Below are 18,627 nucleotides of genomic sequence, written 5' to 3' on the forward strand. Positions count from 1 at the left end.
GTTGTGATGGCTTTTTTGAGCAATTTATTAATTTATAGTGATCTCCCAATGTCCCCTAAGTTTTCCTCTCTAGGATCCTTTATTGGGACTTCTACATCTACCTGTGCCTATTCCAGCCCTTTCACAACCAGTCTGGGGTCCACAGGATTGTGTCCACATGATTGTGTTACCATCCTCCACCTGGGTGGGAACCCAGCACCTGAAGAAAAACTCAGAGGTAAGTATTAGATTTCTGTGCACATCCTCTGAAGAGGAAGCAGGTGCTGCCCTTTCTCTACATTCTGTGTCTTAACTACCTTTCCTTTGCTTCTGCATTCCCTCATTTCCCTAATTAGTAACCATCTGAATCTGCCCCTGGAACTCAGGGAAGCTCTAGCCTAATCTCTGACAAGTATTCAGCCCTCCAGGACATCTGCAGTTTGACATTTACTGTGCAAGCTACTCAGCAAAAGTCAGTGTCCATGTCTTGATCTCTCTCATCTTTTACTGATCCACACACCCAGGTAAGGAAGAGTGGTCAGGGAATACCACTGTTCCCATCAAGGAATTCTCTCCATGTATCTTCCTCCTGGGTAATAAGCAGGATAGAGGAGGTGGGGAGTTCTACAGTCCTATTTTAAAAATTCAAGCTTCCATCTAGATCATTCTTGGGAATAATATTTTTCTTTCCCCTAACAACATTCCCAGATCAGCCTGGTTGGCACACTTTCCAGGCTACTGGAGGGCCTCAAGGATTCAAGCTTAATTCTGGTGGTTTCATAAAAATACATTTGTCTCTCAAGTACCTAAATCTTTTAGAAAAAAAGATCAGAGTGTAAGGGATGTTGGAAATATTGACTTAAAAAAAATGCACAACCTGAAAGTTGAGAGTTAAGTTCTATTTGGGGTGAAATTAGGACTTAACCCCAGGGGATAGCATTTTAGGTAGCCCTGAGAAATCACTTTGAAGAGGTGAGGGGGGAAGCTAGGATACAGGAGTTTTGCAACAAAGGGAAGGTAGTAGGAAGAAAAGATTTATAGAAAACCAGTTTTACAGAAGATTTACAGAAAACCAGTTTCTTTGGGAAGAAGTAAAAGCCTGGGCTTACTAGAATCACTCCTTCCATATGCGCAGCAGCTATGGGCCAGTCTTCTTTGTTTCTTTCCTTGAGTTCCCTCAGGGCTCACTGGCCCACCCTTGGGAGTGGCTATTCTCAAAGAGGTTTGTTTTGTCCACTAACTGAGCTTGGAAGGCAGTATTTCAGAACTATCTGAAATGCCCCAAAGAGGAAAGGGGAAATATCAATATATAAGTCATAAAGGTGAAAGGGGAGAGGTGCATGCAACCATGCACATGCAGAAGTTTGCTGCTGGTCTTGCGAAGGTCACTACTAGTCACAGACATCAACCATGACTGAGGGATTTCAGTGTTTTTCTAGATATGAAGAGAAGCAAAAATTGGGCTCATAAAATCTTCTCCTAAAAATACCTAACTATCTGAAGACCTGTTCTTCCAGTTTTCCCAGAGTACCGAGTGCCTCACTCCTGGTCTCCAGCCTGAGCTCTGCTCATGAGGTGCTGTAGGTCAGCAGCTGCAGTGGCTCATGTTTTACTCCATGTAGAGGTTGGTGGCAAGTGCCAAAAAAAGACAGTTCACATCTTCATAAATACAGATATAGAAAATTTTAAAACTATATCAAATTGCATCCAAATATAAAAATGATAATATAACTAAGTTTTATCTCAGTAATGCACTGTTGGTTTAATATTGGAAAAAAAAAGATGTATTTCACTGTGTCAACAAGCAAAAGAAAAATCATTTAAACATAAGAGATGAATGATTTGATATTGATAAGCCAATATCCATGGCTGAGAAAAACTGAGCAGTCTAGGAATATAAGAGAACTCCCTTAAACTGATGAAGGACTTAACATTAACCTGCAGCTCAGAGCATACTTAAGTTAAAAAAATAACATTTTCTTTCTAAGATCAGGGAAACAAACAAGGATGTTCACTTTTCTCACTTTTATTCAACATTCAAATGGAAGTTCTAGCTAGTACAAAAAGTCTAGGAAAATAAAAGGCATTCAGATTGAAAAAATTAGATATAAACTGACTTGACTTGGATGACATAATTGTCAAAGTGGGAAAATCCAAGGACGCCTACAAAACTGTTACTATGTTTAGTAAATGAGTTTTTAAAAAACTTGCACAATAAAGAATATAAAAATTAATCCTACTTCTACATAATATGCCCATTAATTTTTAAATGCAAACATCATTTATAAAAGCTTGACATATGCACATGTCAATCCAAAATGTGTAAGACATGACACTGAAAACTACACAACATGGCTGAGAAAAATTAAGATGACTTAACATTAAATGAGATAAAATATGTTCATGGGTCAGATACAGTTTCGGTAGGTCAGACTCTCATTATTTTCAAGACGTCAGTTACTTTGAAATTGATGTGTGTGTTCAATGCAATCTTATGGAAAACTCATGAAGTCAATTATTTTGGGGTGCATGTGGAAACTGACAAGCTGATTCTTAAATTCACATAGAAATGCAAAGGACCTAGAATCACCAAGAGAACTTTAGAAAAGAATGATATTACAGAACTAACACTACCTAATTTTAACATTTATTATAAAGCTACAGTAATCTTTGCAGTGTGGCATTGTCCTAAAGCAAATAAATAGATCAATAGAACATCATAGAGAGTCCAGAAATAGACAACATCGCTTTAGATAACTGATTTTTTAAGCAAAGATTCAAAGACAGATCAATTGAAAAAGGATAGATTTCCTCCAAAGAATTGATCTGATGTGTTTTCTGTATAAGAGAAAAGTATCTGGGCTGCCATTTAACTCTAAAGTCCTGTAATAGACCCAAAGCTTCCTTAAGAAAATGAATGGAATTCTTTAAGGAAGCAATTTTTCTTTCTAACACCAGTATTTTTTTTTTTTTTTGATGAGCTTTGGATGACTTTTGTGGGGGCAGGAGGAGCTTGACAAAGCCACAGAAGACTTTGTTTTGTAATATTTTACAGCTTGAACTCTCGCACAATTATTTGTATATTTTGAGCATACCCTTTTATAGCAATAGAGTCCCAGTGTTTCAGATATTTAAGTTCTCCTGAATAGGCTCTCATTGTCACACACTAAATGTACCACCGTAGTCTTATTTTCTCATATTTCAAAAATAAGCACTTTTAAAATTAAAAAAAAAACCTTAACATTCCGGTAAATCGATAACAGAAACCCTCATTTTAAGGTTGAAACAATTTGTAACATTAAAGTATGCTATTGGCCTGTTGTTGCTGTAGTAAGCAAGAGAAAGTTTTTCATTGAAGAAAAATAGATCAGCAGGTTTTCTCATATGCCGTAGGATTATGAAATGATTGATGATTTTGTTATTTATTTCCTACATCAGGAAACAAACAAACAAAAAACTGAGTAGATATTTTGCACTAAAATATTTTGCACTAAATAGTACCATCGTAATACCAGCCTCTTGGGAAGTATTTTACCTATCACGTTTGCTAACTTCAGTAGGTTCCCTTGTGTCTTTATTAAGCCAAGAGATAAAAGTTTAGTTTAGTTAGACTCAGGGGATCTGTTAAATTTAATCTGTTAAGCTTAGATGTACTTAAACATTGTATTTATTTCTAGATTTTGACCTTTGATATAACACTTTCTATTAAAGGTTAAGGAAACTTTCTGAAAATTTAACCAAAATGGAAACGGTGTTAGAGATAAGTCAGTGCTCTTTAGTGTTTGAATACTGAGATATAGTAAATGTGAACTTAAACAACAAATGTGAAATATTTTGAAAAATAAATAAAACATCTCAAGTTTAATTTGAATCCTTCTGAAGGACAAATGGGTATTTTTCCTTTCATAATTGATTACTGTCTTGAAATGATAATCATCACTCTTAATTTAATTGGTCTCTATATCTTAACATATACCATAACAACAACAAAAAAGAAATTCCAATATACACTGTGTAAGGTAAGTCAAATTTTAAGTTTAGCCTTTTTTCTGAATCAGACGTTGGGGAAAATTTTTGGAAGTACTAGTAAGAAATTAACTTTGTCTTTATATTATTTGATCTATTCCTTTTGATGGAGAGTTAAAATTTTCTATGTCATTTCACTATGTATATATAAAAAATACAGTAACGTACTTTTATGTTAACATTTATGTATGTTATTAGGGTACATCATGGAGGGACAATTAGACAGCAGCTACTCTTTACATCTTGTAGAAATTTAGCAAGCACATTTACACTGAGTTTAAGATTGAAGACAATTAGTGTGTTTAGTAAAACTCAGAAGATTACAAAAAGTAGGAAATGAAATAAAGAAGTAATGTCCAGGATTTCACGCTGTGGCACACTGGGTCAAGAATCTAACTGCAGCAGCTTGAGTCTCTGAGGAGGTGCAGATTCAATCCCCAGCCCTGCATGGTGGATTAAAGGATCTGGCTTTGCCACACCTGCACTATAGGTGACAGCCCAGGAACTTCCATATGCCATGGGTACAGCTATTTAAAAAAAAAAAAAAAAGTAATGTATTTATTTGCTATATTTAGTCTATAGTGTCATAAAACTTTTACATACCATGAATAAAAAAAAATGTAGATTCAGATTTTAATATCATGAAAGGTGAGTAATTAATGGAAAAACTGAAGAGAAAGTCAAATAGAAATATTTTTATGTTGCAATATAAGAACTTACCCTATTGTTTATGAGTAGTAAACATATTAAAACTGATGGCAATCATTCAAATACATTTAAAACAAAGATTCTACTGATTCAGTAACTTTACAAATAATATGTTTATGTAAAGAATAATGTTATCTAGAAAAGTAAATGAACATATTTGAATAAATTTAATAGAAAGGAAAAGGAAAATATGTGGAATTTGATATTTTCTATGACAGCTCATATTTCAAAAGGCATAAAGAAAGGTTTGTTTTTTTGTATTTTGTCTTTTGTCTTTTTAGGGCTGCACCTGTAGCATAAGGTGGTTCCCAGGCTAGGGGTCTAATTGGAGCTACAGCAGCCAGCCTATACCAGAGCCACAGCAACACCAGATTTGAACTGCGTCTGCAACCTACACCACAGCTCATGGCAATGCCAGATCCTTAACCCGTACTGAGCGAGGCCAGGGATTGAACCCGCAACCTTATGGTTCCTAGTCGGATTCCTTTCTGCTGCACTAGGATGGGATGTCCAAGAAAGTTTTTTGAATGTTGTCTGCCAATTACGAAAATTTGCTAGGACAAAGCAGTCTTGCTCTGCTACAATGAATATAGTTAGCAAGACCAAATTATAATTAGTAACTATGAAATATTGCTGTAGCACAACTCAGTGACAAGAATTGCAATTATTTAAAATAATTTTATATTCAAATGAAAAGATACAGCTTCTTAACATAATCTGTACAGCACTAGGAAAAGTAACATAGGATTATTATAAATTAAATAAAGTAAAAGAATGATAAAAATATAGGGACACTAATTTTAGTTTTTTCTGTGTTTTGTTTCCTAAGTCATACAGATTTAAGGCATTGCTAATTCTGAGAATTTTTTAAGTGTTTAATTTAAAGACCACTCATAAAGGATATGCAAAACAAAGAAGATGAAGTTAAAAAAATTAACTGAAAGAAAATTTTACTAAAAATAAGAAAGAAATATAAATGGAACTTAATGAATAAATGGCACTAAAATTACTTGAGATATTTGCTAAATTCAGGAAATAAAAAATATGAATATTTAAATAGTCTGTTAGGGTAAGGCTTTCTAAAGGTGGGCCAATGATTAACACTAACTCAACTCTGGAGTTAAATTTCAAATGACTAAATCCTCTACTAAGTAGTAAATAGAACTTAAATCTTGTCAAGGGAAAATCTCAGCATTTATATGAAGATAACTGACTTTAGACTGACTGGCATGTTCATTTTGATGGAAACAAAGTAGATTTTAGAAAACATTTAATCATAGATGTGTTTCTGAATAAGTAAAATTCAATGGCTGAGAGTAAAGAAAAATGTTTTCCAACTTGTAACATCATTTTTGTTTTCTCTAGCTTTGAGAAGAGAAAAAAAAAATGAAGAACCAATCAATGGAAATAGATTTCACTCTCCTAGGATTGTCAAACGATCCACAATTGAAAATTGGGATTTTCCTGTTTCTATTTTTCAACTACATCTTGAGCCTGATGGGGAACTTTGTCATCATCCTTCTCACCCTCCTGGATCCCCATCTCAAGACCCCAATGTATTTCTTCCTTCGAAATTTCTCCTTCTTAGAGATTTCATTCACGACTGTTTGCATTCCACGATTCTTGATAAGCATTCTCACTGGAGACAAATCAATTTCCTACAGTGGTTGTGTAACACAGTTGTTCTTTTTTCTTTTATTAGGAGTTACAGAGTTTTTCCTTTTGGCTGCCATGTCCTATGACCGCTATGTTGCCATCTGCAAACCTCTCCGTTACCCAGTCATTATGAACAGCAGAGTGTGCCACCAGCTTGTCCTCAGCTCTTGGGTAGCTGGCTTCCTAATTATATTTCCTTCTTTGGCCTTGGGACTTCAGCTGGATTTCTGTGCTTCCAAAATAATTGATCACTTCCTCTGTGACAGTTCTCCTGTCTTGCAGCTCTCTTGCACAGATACAAGCTTCATAGAATTGATGGCTTTTGTCTTAGCTGTGGTGACACTTGTCGTCACTTTGCTGTTAGTGGTCCTCTCCTACACATACATCATCAAAACCATTCTAAAATTCCCTTCTGCTCAACAAAGAACAAAGGCCTTTTCCACCTGTTCCTCACACATGGTCGTTGTGTCTCTTACTTATGGGAGTTGTATCTTTACATACATGAAACCATCAGCGAAGGAAAGGGTGACCATAACTAAAGGTGTAGCCGTGCTCAATACCTCTGTTGCTCCTTTACTAAACCCCTTCATTTATACCCTAAGGAATCAGCAGGTGAAAGACGCTCTCAAGGATATGCTTCAAAGGTTTTGTTATCTTCAAAACAATGAGACAAAATGTAGACATAAATAAGTTGTTATTGAAACATGAGTGGGGAAACGGAATACAATTTTCAATTCATTAGTTCAAAGCTATGCCACTTTTCCCTTTAATGATTTATATCATTAGGTTTAGCCAGTCTGCCTTATCTTTACACTTCTCTCTGTTTTCTCTGAGTAGATTGTTTTACTCTTTATTAGTAAACTGCCTTTTTCAAGCAGAATATTAAATTCCATCTCTGACTAGAACTATCTCTTCTCATCAATGCACTATCATGTACTGTACTGACTCCTTTATAAAACTGAGTCTTATTATTTCAACATATGTGTGTTGCTTGCTAAGCATTGCATCTGCTTCTAATATTTTGCTCTGCTAAAACTGTGAAAGACAAATTCACAACCTGATAAATATTATATGATGCAATTGATGTTATGATGAAAATGGGTAGAACTCAGATTGACTTTCAAGATCAAAATAGTTTTCCAAGAGAAGTCACCATTGATACTGAACACTGAAAGATAAATAAGGAAATGAATATTTTAAAGTAGCTGTGTTCAGACGCATAAATTGTGCAAAGAAACTTAGATTCTACTAAGTAAGTTTCCCCTAGAGAGATTAAATGATTAAATAAGGTTATGTAAACATCTTCAGTTATTTTTTTCTGCAGAAATAATTGAACTCCAGGCTTTGGTTAAATTTGCTTATGTAATATTAGAATCTCAGGCCTACAATGATAATAACCCATGAAAGAAATTCAAGGTATAACTATTTATATTTGAGTTTGGAGAGCTTTCCATGTATCTTATACCATTTGTATATTTAAAATGTCCCAATTCATTCCAGTTGCTAATTTAATCAAATTTATTAAGTCTATTGATCATACAAGCACATAAAATTTTAAACCAATGGATTGAATATTGAGACCCATAGAACAATAAAAATAGAGAGCATTTACATTTAGTCCATATCATATTTTGAAATGACTGTCACTGAGAACTACCATTCAATGCTTCTGGAGCATGCAGATTTACTTTCTAATTTTCACTGTATATGTATTTACTTTTGAATGTCCTAGACATTCAAAGGAGGGAGAGGGGAAAAGGGCACACATACTTAACCTTGTGGATAGCCACCTCTAGACACCCATGTATATTTTCTTTCAGAATCCGTTTCTACTTAGAAATTCTCTTTACTAGTATATGCATCCCTGAATTGTTGGTTATGACAGCAGCCGGGGACAAAACCGTTTCCTATAACAGCTATACTGACCAATTGTTTTCTTTTTCTTCCTTTATGGAGCATCTGAATTTTACTTGCTGGCAACAATGTCCTATGACCACTATGTTGCCATCTGTAAGCCCCTGCATTACACAACCATCATGAACAGTAAAATGTGCATCTCTGTTGCTGGCTTGCTGGGTTCCCTACCATCTTTGTACCTCTCCTCCTAGTTCTAAAGCTTGACCTTTGCGCTTCCAACACTGCTGATCATTGCTACCGTGACCCAACTCCCCTCCTGCAGATCTCCTGCTCAGACACACATCTCACTGAGACAATGGGATACATCTCAGCTGCAATGACACCTGTGGTCACGTTAGTAACGGTGACCATGTCATATACCTATATTGCATTAACAATTCTAAAAATCCCCTTACCTAAACAGAGGAAAAAGTGGTTTTTTCCAATGTGTTCTTTTCACATGATTGTGATATCCCTTTCTTATGGCAGCGGCATCTTCATGTATGTTAACCCTTCAAAATAAGGGTATCTTTTTCTAAGGGAACTGCGGTGCACTCTGGCCCACACTGTGCACCACTTTTTGACCCTTCCATCTACAGTTTATGGACCAAAAAGTAGAAAAGCCTTCATGAATATGATACCCAGGGTTATTTCCTTCTCAAACAAATGAATATGTTATTGCACAGATGAACAAAGGAGTCTTTAATTATAGCAGTGTATTCATGGCAGCTTTCTATACAGATTTTCTTTTTTTATCCATTCATTTCCTCGATAGTCATCTTCATCTTTTTTCAAGCTTTATTTGACAAAAAAATCTTAGTTCAAAGGAAGCTATTTTTTGGTATTTTTCAATAGATATTTTGTTTCATTTCAATTCTTTTTTTTCTCTGAATATTTGAAAGAAAGTGAGCTAATTTTTTTTCTGTTTCCTTTGTTTTTAGATTCTAGTTAGTCAAGAATATAAAATGTGTTTAATTTACATTTTATTTAATGTTGCATGTTGTATAATAGTTATTACCATTTTGATCAGTACTTTGTTACAGCCTAATTATGGCTAACATTTAATTATATGGTTTTGTTATACTACCATTTTATTTTTACACTCTATTTAATGAAATGAAAGAAAATTATAGTTGAGATTAACCATTAGTGTTGCTGCTCGAATTAGAAAATATTTACTTAAGAGTTCTTTAATGGCTCAGCAGGATCAGGATCCAGCATTGTCACTGCAATGGCTTGGGTTACTGCCTTGTCATGGGTTCGATTCATGGCTGTGGACACAGCCCCCCCAAATAAATTTTTATTATGTAAAAAAAAATAATCATATTATCACATTTTTCCATAGAAACTAGTGTTTAGTTTCTATTAGAGAAATTTTAACATTACCAGTGCTGACTTATAGCTGAAAAATTTGTTATTGTTCAGGTTTACTTAAGGAGAAAAATGTTAACTCCATGTATTTATTCTTTTTAAGTTTATTATAAGTAAAGATACACTGATATACAGTGATATCGCCTACCAGAGAAACCAAAAATAGTAGTATATTTTCTTAAGGTATTTTGATCTATAAATCAGAAACTGGAATTTGGCTCTTTTGGAGCAATTTCTGTGTCATGACCAAATTTGAAAATATAAAACCTCAAAAAAGGTTTCCATAGATACACATCATTTCATGATTTTTTCTCAAGATATGTGTATTAACTAGACCATAATTTCTTTTTTCATTTTTTATTCCAGTCAATGGAATTCTTTCTCCTAGGATTGACAGATGACCCGCAACTGAAAATTGGGAAAAGTATATCATACATGCAAGTACATATTATAATTTTAAAATAATGGATTTGAGCAAATGCTGATACTCAAGGAACAATAAAAATAGAGACTTGACATCAAGTAGTGCAGTAATTCCCATTGCTCCTTCAGAGTCATCCCACCATTGGATCCAGGTGCCCACTAACACCCTTTCAAGTCAGTATCGGGGGCAAGTTAGAACAGATGAGATTTCTCTTGCACGTTCTTATTCAACTTACTCCCATTAAATAGGATACTATTGAAGATTCCTTTATTATGACATTTTAAATCCATGTAATGAGTTCATATTACTTTGGGCACCTTAGGTACCCTGGTTGAAAATTATGTGTCTACAGGATTGCTCTACATCTTCTGATGAAGGAAAGAATCAGGAAAAGAGGGCTAAAATAGAAAAGTAAATTACATTACTATTAAAGTAATTTAATTTTCCCATGAGGTTCACATGGGTCTGGATGTTAATCTCCAAAATTATGTCCCGGGGGAACAAGACCTCTGCTCCAAGATCTTCTAGGATAAATTCTTCATACTCAGGAAATCCCAGACCTTAGAGAACTATGTTCATTTTTCACTCATTCATTATTCACCTCAATAAATACTTTTAGAGTGCTAAGATCTGGAAATAATTATAGAAATGGACAGACAGTGTTCTTGAAATTCTACTCTAAAACCATACCCACACCCACACCACACACAGAGAAAAACCCTCAAAATGGATTAAAGACCTACATGTAAGGTCTTATAATATAAAACTCCTAGAAGAAAACATAGGCAAAACACTTTTTGTCATAAATCAGTACAATATTTTTTGATCCACCTCCTAGGGTAATGAAAACAACAAAAAAATAAATGAATGGCATCTAAGTAAACCTAAAAGCATTTGCACAGCAAAGGAAAGTTACAGGCCAATTTCACTGATGAACATGACCAAGCACCAAGAAGATGAGCCCTCTTAGCTAGTTTGAAAACCAGGAGGGCTTACTAGAGGGTTTCAGGAAACCAGGAAGAGTGTATATAGAGACTTGCTGCTCCCATTCCCAGTGCAGAGGCAACAGATTGAAAACTGCCTGGTGCTCTGGTCAGCCTGATAGAACTGCCCCAGCATGCTTCCCAGACTGCACCTGGCCCTTTGGCTCTGGCACTGCACCTGCCAAGATGGAGACAGCTGCTATACAGGAGAGACACAGGGCTCATTCCGAACTGTGGCACAACCCATCAGGCCCCAGCCCTGCTCTTGGCCATGGGAGAGATCACCACATATCCCTGGAGAAGCTCCAGTTTGCACCTGGCTCTGGCTCTAACCCCTCCAACACCAGCCTTACCCCACGCCAAGGTGGTGGCTCCAAGCACACTCTGGTAGAAGATGTAACACATGCTCATTCCAGATCTAGCTGTCCCATCAAAACCCCTGGGCACACACAGACTGCACAGGGATGTTCCCATCCAAGGACATGCCTTTGTTCCCTGAGAAGGTAACTCTTTCATCTAATGTCATAGAAATAGAGAATGTTAAAATGAAAAGACAGAGGACTACGTTCCAAACCAAAGAACAAGATAAAATCCTGGGGAAAAAAAAAAAAAAAAAACCTATTGTAATAAAAATGCTCACTGAACCCAGGAAAAAAATAGAGGACAAAGTGAGAACCTCAACAAAAAACTAGACAAAAGGTAAACGAAGAAATTTACAGCAGATTATCCGATATAGAAAAATACATACATGATGTGGTAGAGAGAAGAGTAAAAATCATCTATTAGAACAGCAAAAAGAAAATGAAATTTATTTTGATGAGGATAGATTAAGGGAACTCTGGAATAACATCGTGCATACTAATTTTTGGATTACAGGGGTTGCAGAAGGGGAAGGGTGAAAGAAAAGAGCAGAAAATGTATTTGATTAAATCATGTCTGAATACATTCCTGACCTAAAGAAGGAGGCATTATACAGGTCCAGGAAACACAAAGAGTATCAAAAATTTGACCCCAAGGAGACCCAAACCAAGACTTAGCACAGTTAAAAGGCAAAAGTTGGACAGGTGATCTGCTCAGTGGGTTGAGGATCCCACATTGCCATGGTTGTGGCATAAGTTGGCGGCTGTGGCTCCAATTCAACCCCTGGCCTGGGAACTTCCATGTACTCCAGATATGGCTCTAAAAAGCAAAAAAAAAAAAAAAAAAAAAAAAAGGAAGAAAAAGAAGGCAAAAGAGAGAAAACCCCAGTAGAGGATATTTTTAAAAGTGTTTGACAAAAAAAGAAAACAAAACACAACCACACCCCACACCCACATACACACACACAAATACTCCACACTGAGAAGTATATGAAAAACAAGTTAAGACAGAAATAATCAAATGCAGAGGAGACTAAGGAGACTTCCTGTGTAAATGCTGGGCAGTAAACTGGATTAGACAGTGTTACACAAAAGGGAAATTAGTGAGAAACTAATGAAATACAATAAAGTTAGGATTTTAGTTAACAGTAATGCACCAACTCTTGTGTTCTTGGTGTTTTTTAAATGGGGGGTATGTGTCTTTATTTATTTTGACAAAAGTGGAATGCTAATACACAATATTTGCATTAGCGGAAACTGGCTAAATTTTCCTAGGTAAAAGAGTTTATGCAAGAACAATCTGCCTCCCAAACCATCAATGAAAATGACTTGAGGTCATTAGAAAGCAAAAATACCACCTAGGATTTGAGGAGTCACAGTTTTGGAGAGAAAGATGCCCAGTAAGAGCAACTATATTCTCCACATATTCTGAAAGCCTCTTGTTCCTTCTAACATAACATGTAGTAAATGTCTGAGCAGAACATGGTGAGCTAGTGCCTTCTTTCATGTGTCATTGGGGAGAACCAGATGGGAATCCACACCTGTCAACGCAAACCAAGACTTGTCTTGGATAGAAAATACCCCCTATAAAAAGAAATCGAAGGTTAATGAACCTGAGGTTTTGCAGTGTTTTTCTTCCTAAACACACATGATAAATTCTAAGTGTCAAGCAGTGGAAGTCTTATATCCCAAGTGCAAAGTATCATCTAAATAATAAAGATTCGAGGTAGAAATCCCTGCTATCTCCTAGTGTCTGAAGACAAAATTTTATATTTACAATTTGCCAAAATGGAGGATCCTCGGTCAAAACCTAGACTTTGAGCTCAGAGCACTGAAATCTTGCACTCTATGAAGAAACACAATGAATCCATCATGTCTCTAAAAGCATGGACTGCAGGATTGAATAATCGCATTCCTTGTTTTGGTCAAGGTTATCTCCCTTTACCCACGTGCCAGAATAAATTAAATCACGTTTGTAGGCCCAATCATCATCTAAGTTTTTAATGACTATACAGTTTTCCATATACATTAAATAATTCACAAGCATACCAAAAGAAGTTTCAAAAGATCACAACCCATGAAAATAAGAGAAATAGAAAAAAGATTATATACATACATTTACTGCAAAGTATATAAAATAATTAGAATTAATTATTTCAATAAAGAGCTAAGAAGTTAAAGACTTAAATAATTGGTATTAGGAATGCTTATCCAATAATTGAAGGAAGAAGAGTGTCTCATGAAAGAAGGCATATGCGACATAGCAAAGGAATTAAACAAATAGGAAATATCAGTCCAAAGAAATAGATTTAAATAATACAGATTTGGGAAAGTATGAGAAACACAGATATCAGAGAAGTTTAGACCAAAACATAATTTATTTTGGTCTTAACTTAAATATTCAGGCTGGTGTGCTGAAACTTTCCTAAAATCATTGTGTTTTTATGTTGGTATGGTCTACAATCATGTCAGGAACCCAGGTGTGTTTCGTCTTGTTTATTCACCATTCCCATTGTGACTGATCGCAGTCATGCCTCCACAATGGCCTGCATCACATCTACTTTTCCACAGTGAGGGGGATAAAGAGGAAGAGAAGGACAAATCCCTTTTACCAGAGGTTGAGCTGTAGAAGATGCACAGGTGTCTCCATTTACATCCTTTGCACAGACTTTAGTCACAGAGCCACAACAAGTTGCAAGGAAGGCCAGGCATTTACATAAATAGTCTTATTAATATAGAAGAAGTGGGGAGATTGCTTATGTATTATTAACTATTACTTTAAGATCCAACAGAAAATATCACAACGACTCTTTGGAGAAATGATAGCTTTCAGGAAAGAAACTGAAGTCATATAGCACATGAAATATTAGGTGTATCTGGAGTATTAACAATGTTGCTTATATCCTGAGGTACAGCGTTTCCTTGAGAGGCAAAGTTCTTCATCTTATATTAATTTTCATTACCAATGACAACAAAAATATTTTATTTTCTGCTTCCAAATCCAACCTATGCATTTGTGATTTCAAAACATGAGGGCGTGGAAGGAAAACAAATTTTGGAGAAATTCATACTGAGATCTCTGGAGACATAGTTAAAGCTGTTTTATTTTTTTTAATATATGATTTCACTTTAAAAATATTTAATGCCTGGGGAGAACACTTGTATAATGCCTTCATGATCTTTTGGGATTACTGTTCTTGGATTTCATATCCTCTTGAGAATTCGCTATAATCCTTATGTATTTTCCTTCAGGGCACAGAAAGCATTAATACTCCATGGGAATCAAGTGTTGATTAATTTTATATGGCATAGTGGGTGATACTTAGAAAAATATAAGTAATGTACATCAATAAGTAATTATACTATGGGAAAATTTAATAAACTAGTCAAAAAATCTGAAGAAAAAAAAATGCTAGCCAAAGCCTGTACATGGTTGCTCTAGATAGATTAAAAAAATAAATCACACATTGAGAAATTGAGTGAGATCCCTTCAGAGATGGATGGACCATCAGTGTGCTCTGTTCAGCATGGTGACAAAAGAGGTAAATATTGATCAGAGAGGATTCTCTCTGAATAAATCTGTGTTTACTTGTTCTTAAAAATACGTCTGAAATTGTAAATATTATTGGCAACCTGATTTAGGACTGAAAAATATGAAAATAATCGGCATGTCAATAATTCTAAAACCATATTTCCTATTAGATATGTTTTAATCCACTTTTGTTCTATTTTTACCATTAAGATTAACCTCCTTTATCTAACCTTTTAAATATTGTTTTAGGGAAACTGTTGAAGGAAGACATATGGGATACATTAATAATTTCGTATTCAAAAACTTTTCCTTTTTAAATTTATCTCACCTTCACAATCTAACACAACTAGACATTTTGCTTTTATAGGCTGACTTCTAATGATTCTGAAATGTGAACTTTATTAATATTTTTACAGTGTGTGTTGGGAAGAATTTCTGAGTGAAATAGTTGGAGTTTAGACAAAGATAATTTGACACCATAAATTTGTGGTTGTTGTTGTTCTTTTCTAGGGCCACACCCACGTCATATGGAGGTTCCCAGGCTAGGGGTCTAACCGGACCTGCAGCCACTGGCCTACACCACAGACACAGCAATGTGGGATCCGAGCCGCGTCTACGACCTACACCACAGTTCACAGCAATGCCGGATCCTTAACCCACTGAGCGAGGCCAGGGATCAAACCTGCAACTGCATGGTTCCTAGTCAAATTCGTTAACCACTGAGCCATGACAGGAACTCTGACACCATAAAATTTTGATTCAGGTGTTTAGATATATGCCTTCCTACAACTGTTGTTGGTGAGTCATTTTGCGTAAAGAAAGAAACATTTACAATACATTGCTGCAAACTTATGTGAATGTAAAATGAATGCCCAGAGAAAATAATAGCCTTTTCTGTTGCTCATATTTATCTGCATTATTAATTTCATGATTTTGACAGCAGATCTCATTGCCTTATCTTAGAATCCTGTAAACTCCTCAGAATATTACTGGAAACAAATGTTACTTGTCCTTATTTTTATTTACATATTTGCCTTTTCAATAATAATTACATATTTGCTTTTTCAATAATAATAATAATAATAATAATAAATATTTTAAAGGTTAGAAATAAAACCCTGATATTCTCAACACAGAAAAAATTGTCTTATCTAGTGTCCATCACAAAACCTTAATCACTTTATATGTGTGATGATGAAGATACTGGGGAAGGAAAATTTTCCTAGAGATATCATTAATCTTTTTTTGTTAAAGAAATACACTATATCTGGTCTAAAAGTATTCATACAAAATATTTCACTCTTAAGAAGGCAGCTTTATAAAATACACTTTTCAAACTTCATCCTGATACCCAATTTAATAGCAGTACAAACCTAAACAATGTAACTCTCTCACTTGATATACGTTCAGTGTTGAAACCAGTTGTAGTTAGTTAATGTTTCATTAATTGCATGTTAGCTATACATCTGAATACCTTATGACAGGAAAATGTATGCCTCCTAAAATGTTGTCAATACTTCTGAGACTTATTATGTAGTTACAATTTACCAAATACTCCTTATCTCTTAGGCATGTTGATCACAAAATTATTCATCATTTTAATCTGTATTTTAAACAGAGTAAAATGGCAAGTTTAAAGAATAGAAGCAGGTGAAGAGAAATTTCAGTGGTCAACATTTTCTTCTTACAATTTTTATTTACTAATTTCACTAAGTTACATATTTTAATTATTAATGTATAAATTTTTCTTTTATTAAATTTTCTTCTTTTTAATTCCTTGCACCTCATACAACTTTTTGAACACACATTTATATATTTCTATCTGTTCCTATACACTGTTTTTTCTTTTTCACTTTATCTGGTCTAGTTTCAGCATCAAAACCTATAAAGGAAAATGTTGTTTCTTGTTACACACATTAAGATTACCAGGATGTTTTGCTTTTTTTTGGGGGGGGGCTGGGGAGGGATACAAATTGGGAAGAGTGGAGATGGTAACAGAGATTTAGATAATGAAAAATCAATGAGAATAGCAAATAAATACATTCCCCATCACTATATTCATTTATCTGAAAATGAATCTCATTTATCATGAAAGTAAGTGACACAGAATCAGATGTTTGATTTTGATTGAGTAAAATGGTTAAAACTGTACTAACCCTATTTATTGATGATGATGATGTTTGAGATGTGTATGTTTCTGTATGTGTGTAACTGGTAAATAACAAAACCTAGGCTGATATATTCCTCTGACATGTATTTATTTGCTTGTATTATGCAAACCTCTTAACTATCAAGAAATGGCCTCTATTACAACTGTTGTCCAAAATCAAGTGGAAAAAGCATTTTTCCATGTTGAAAGTTCCCCCAGTTTTCCTTTAATTTATTTACATAAAGTCAATGAACCATTAATGTAATTACATAGGTTATTCTGTGGTAAAACTGGAAATTAAACATTGAATTCTCTGTGTAGATACTCTAGAAATGCAAACTATTTCTCCTCCTGGCATAACCATCATTCAAACATGAATGAGCACCATGTTATTTTATATGAAATGTCACTTTGATAACTTTTCCTTAAGCAATGTTTAAACCTATTATTTTCTCATTGAGATTACTGTTTTATTCCCTTCTATTTTTTTATCCTATGTAGATAATTTTAAGTAAAGAACATTAATGGGAAACCATACAAGAGTGACTGTGTTTATTCTAGCAGGTTTGACCGATGACCCACAACTGAAAGTTGTATTATGTATCTTCCTTCTTCTCACCTACTTGCTAAGCATCACTGGAAATCTGATCATTATCATACTCACCCTGGTGGATATTCACCTCAAGACCCCCATGTATTTTTTCCTTCAGAACTTTTCCTTCTTAGAAATTTTTTTTTACTGCTACATGCATCCCTAAATGTCTTGTTGTGATGGTAACTGGGGACAAAACCATTTCCTATAACAACTGTTTCATTCAGTTGTTTTTTGTCTTCCTTCTTGGAGCATCTGAATTTTACTTGCTGGCAGCAATGTCCTATGACCGCTATGTTGCCATCTGTAAGCCCCTGCATTACACAGCCATCATGAACAGCAAAATCTGCATTCAGCTTGTCCTCAGTTGTTGGCTTGCTGGGTTCTTTACCATCTTTATACCTCTCCTCCTAGGTCTAAAGCTTGACTTTTGTGCTTCCAACATTGTTGATCATTTCTTGTGTGACCCAACTCCCCTCCTGCAGATCTCCTGCTCAGAAACACATCTCATTGAGACCATGGGATTCAGCTCAGCTGTGGTGACACTTGTGGTCACATTAGCAGTAGTGATAATATCATATACCTATATTGCATTAACAATCCTAAAAATCCCTTCAGCTAATCAGAGGAAAAAAGCTTTCTCAACCTGTTCATCTCACATGATTGTGATATCCCTTTCTTATGGCAGCTGCATCTTCATGTATGTTAAACCTTCAGTCAAACAAAGAGTATCTTTTTACAAGGGAATTGCCCTACTCAATACCTCGGTAGCACCACTTTTGAACCCTTTCATCTACAGTTTACGGAACCAACAAGTGAAAAACGCCTTCATGAGTCTGATACACAGGGTTGTTTCTTCCTCAAACAAATGAATTTGCTGGGTTTTTTTATGTGTAAAGGAAAGGAACAAAGGAGACTCTACTAAAAACAGTGTATTTGAATGTAACATCTA

General features: G+C 35.1%; 3 protein-coding genes across 3 annotated transcripts in view; all 3 read left to right on the plus strand.

The window, feature by feature from the left end:
* LOC146403233 (olfactory receptor 6C6-like) overlaps positions 1–9,555 on the plus strand; it is a 105,040-nt gene extending 95,485 nt beyond the window's left edge. Inside the window, exon 2 of the mRNA XM_084955932.1 lies at positions 5,176–9,555. Within this exon, the coding sequence (XP_084812058.1) occupies positions 6,100–7,059 (960 nt within the window). The 5' untranslated portion in view covers positions 5,176–6,099 and the 3' untranslated portion in view covers positions 7,060–9,555. The remainder of the gene's footprint in view (positions 1–5,175) is intronic.
* The window catches only part of LOC146403237 (olfactory receptor 6C3-like), a 555,083-nt gene that overhangs the window by 12,798 nt on the left and 523,658 nt on the right, over positions 1–18,627 (plus strand). The gene's annotated exons all lie outside the window — the stretch shown is intronic.
* On the plus strand, positions 17,608–18,547 carry LOC146403238 (olfactory receptor 6C3-like). The gene has a single exon (XM_084955909.1). It carries the CDS (start codon positions 17,855–17,857, stop codon positions 18,545–18,547), a length of 693 nt encoding a protein of 230 aa, XP_084812035.1. The 5' UTR covers positions 17,608–17,854.

This window comes from Sus scrofa, chromosome 5 (genome assembly GCF_054392235.1).
Source record: "Sus scrofa isolate SSC_HxYL_T2T_F1_AM1 chromosome 5, Sscrofa_HxYL_maternal_Yorkshire_Landrace_v2.0, whole genome shotgun sequence".
Taxonomy (NCBI): domain Eukaryota; kingdom Metazoa; phylum Chordata; class Mammalia; order Artiodactyla; family Suidae; genus Sus; species Sus scrofa.

Bases quoted from the DNA above. Each gene is read 5' to 3' on its own strand.
- LOC146403238 (XM_084955909.1), top strand. From the start codon at position 17,855: ATGGTAACTGGGGACAAAACCATTTCCTATAACAACTGTTTCATTCAG.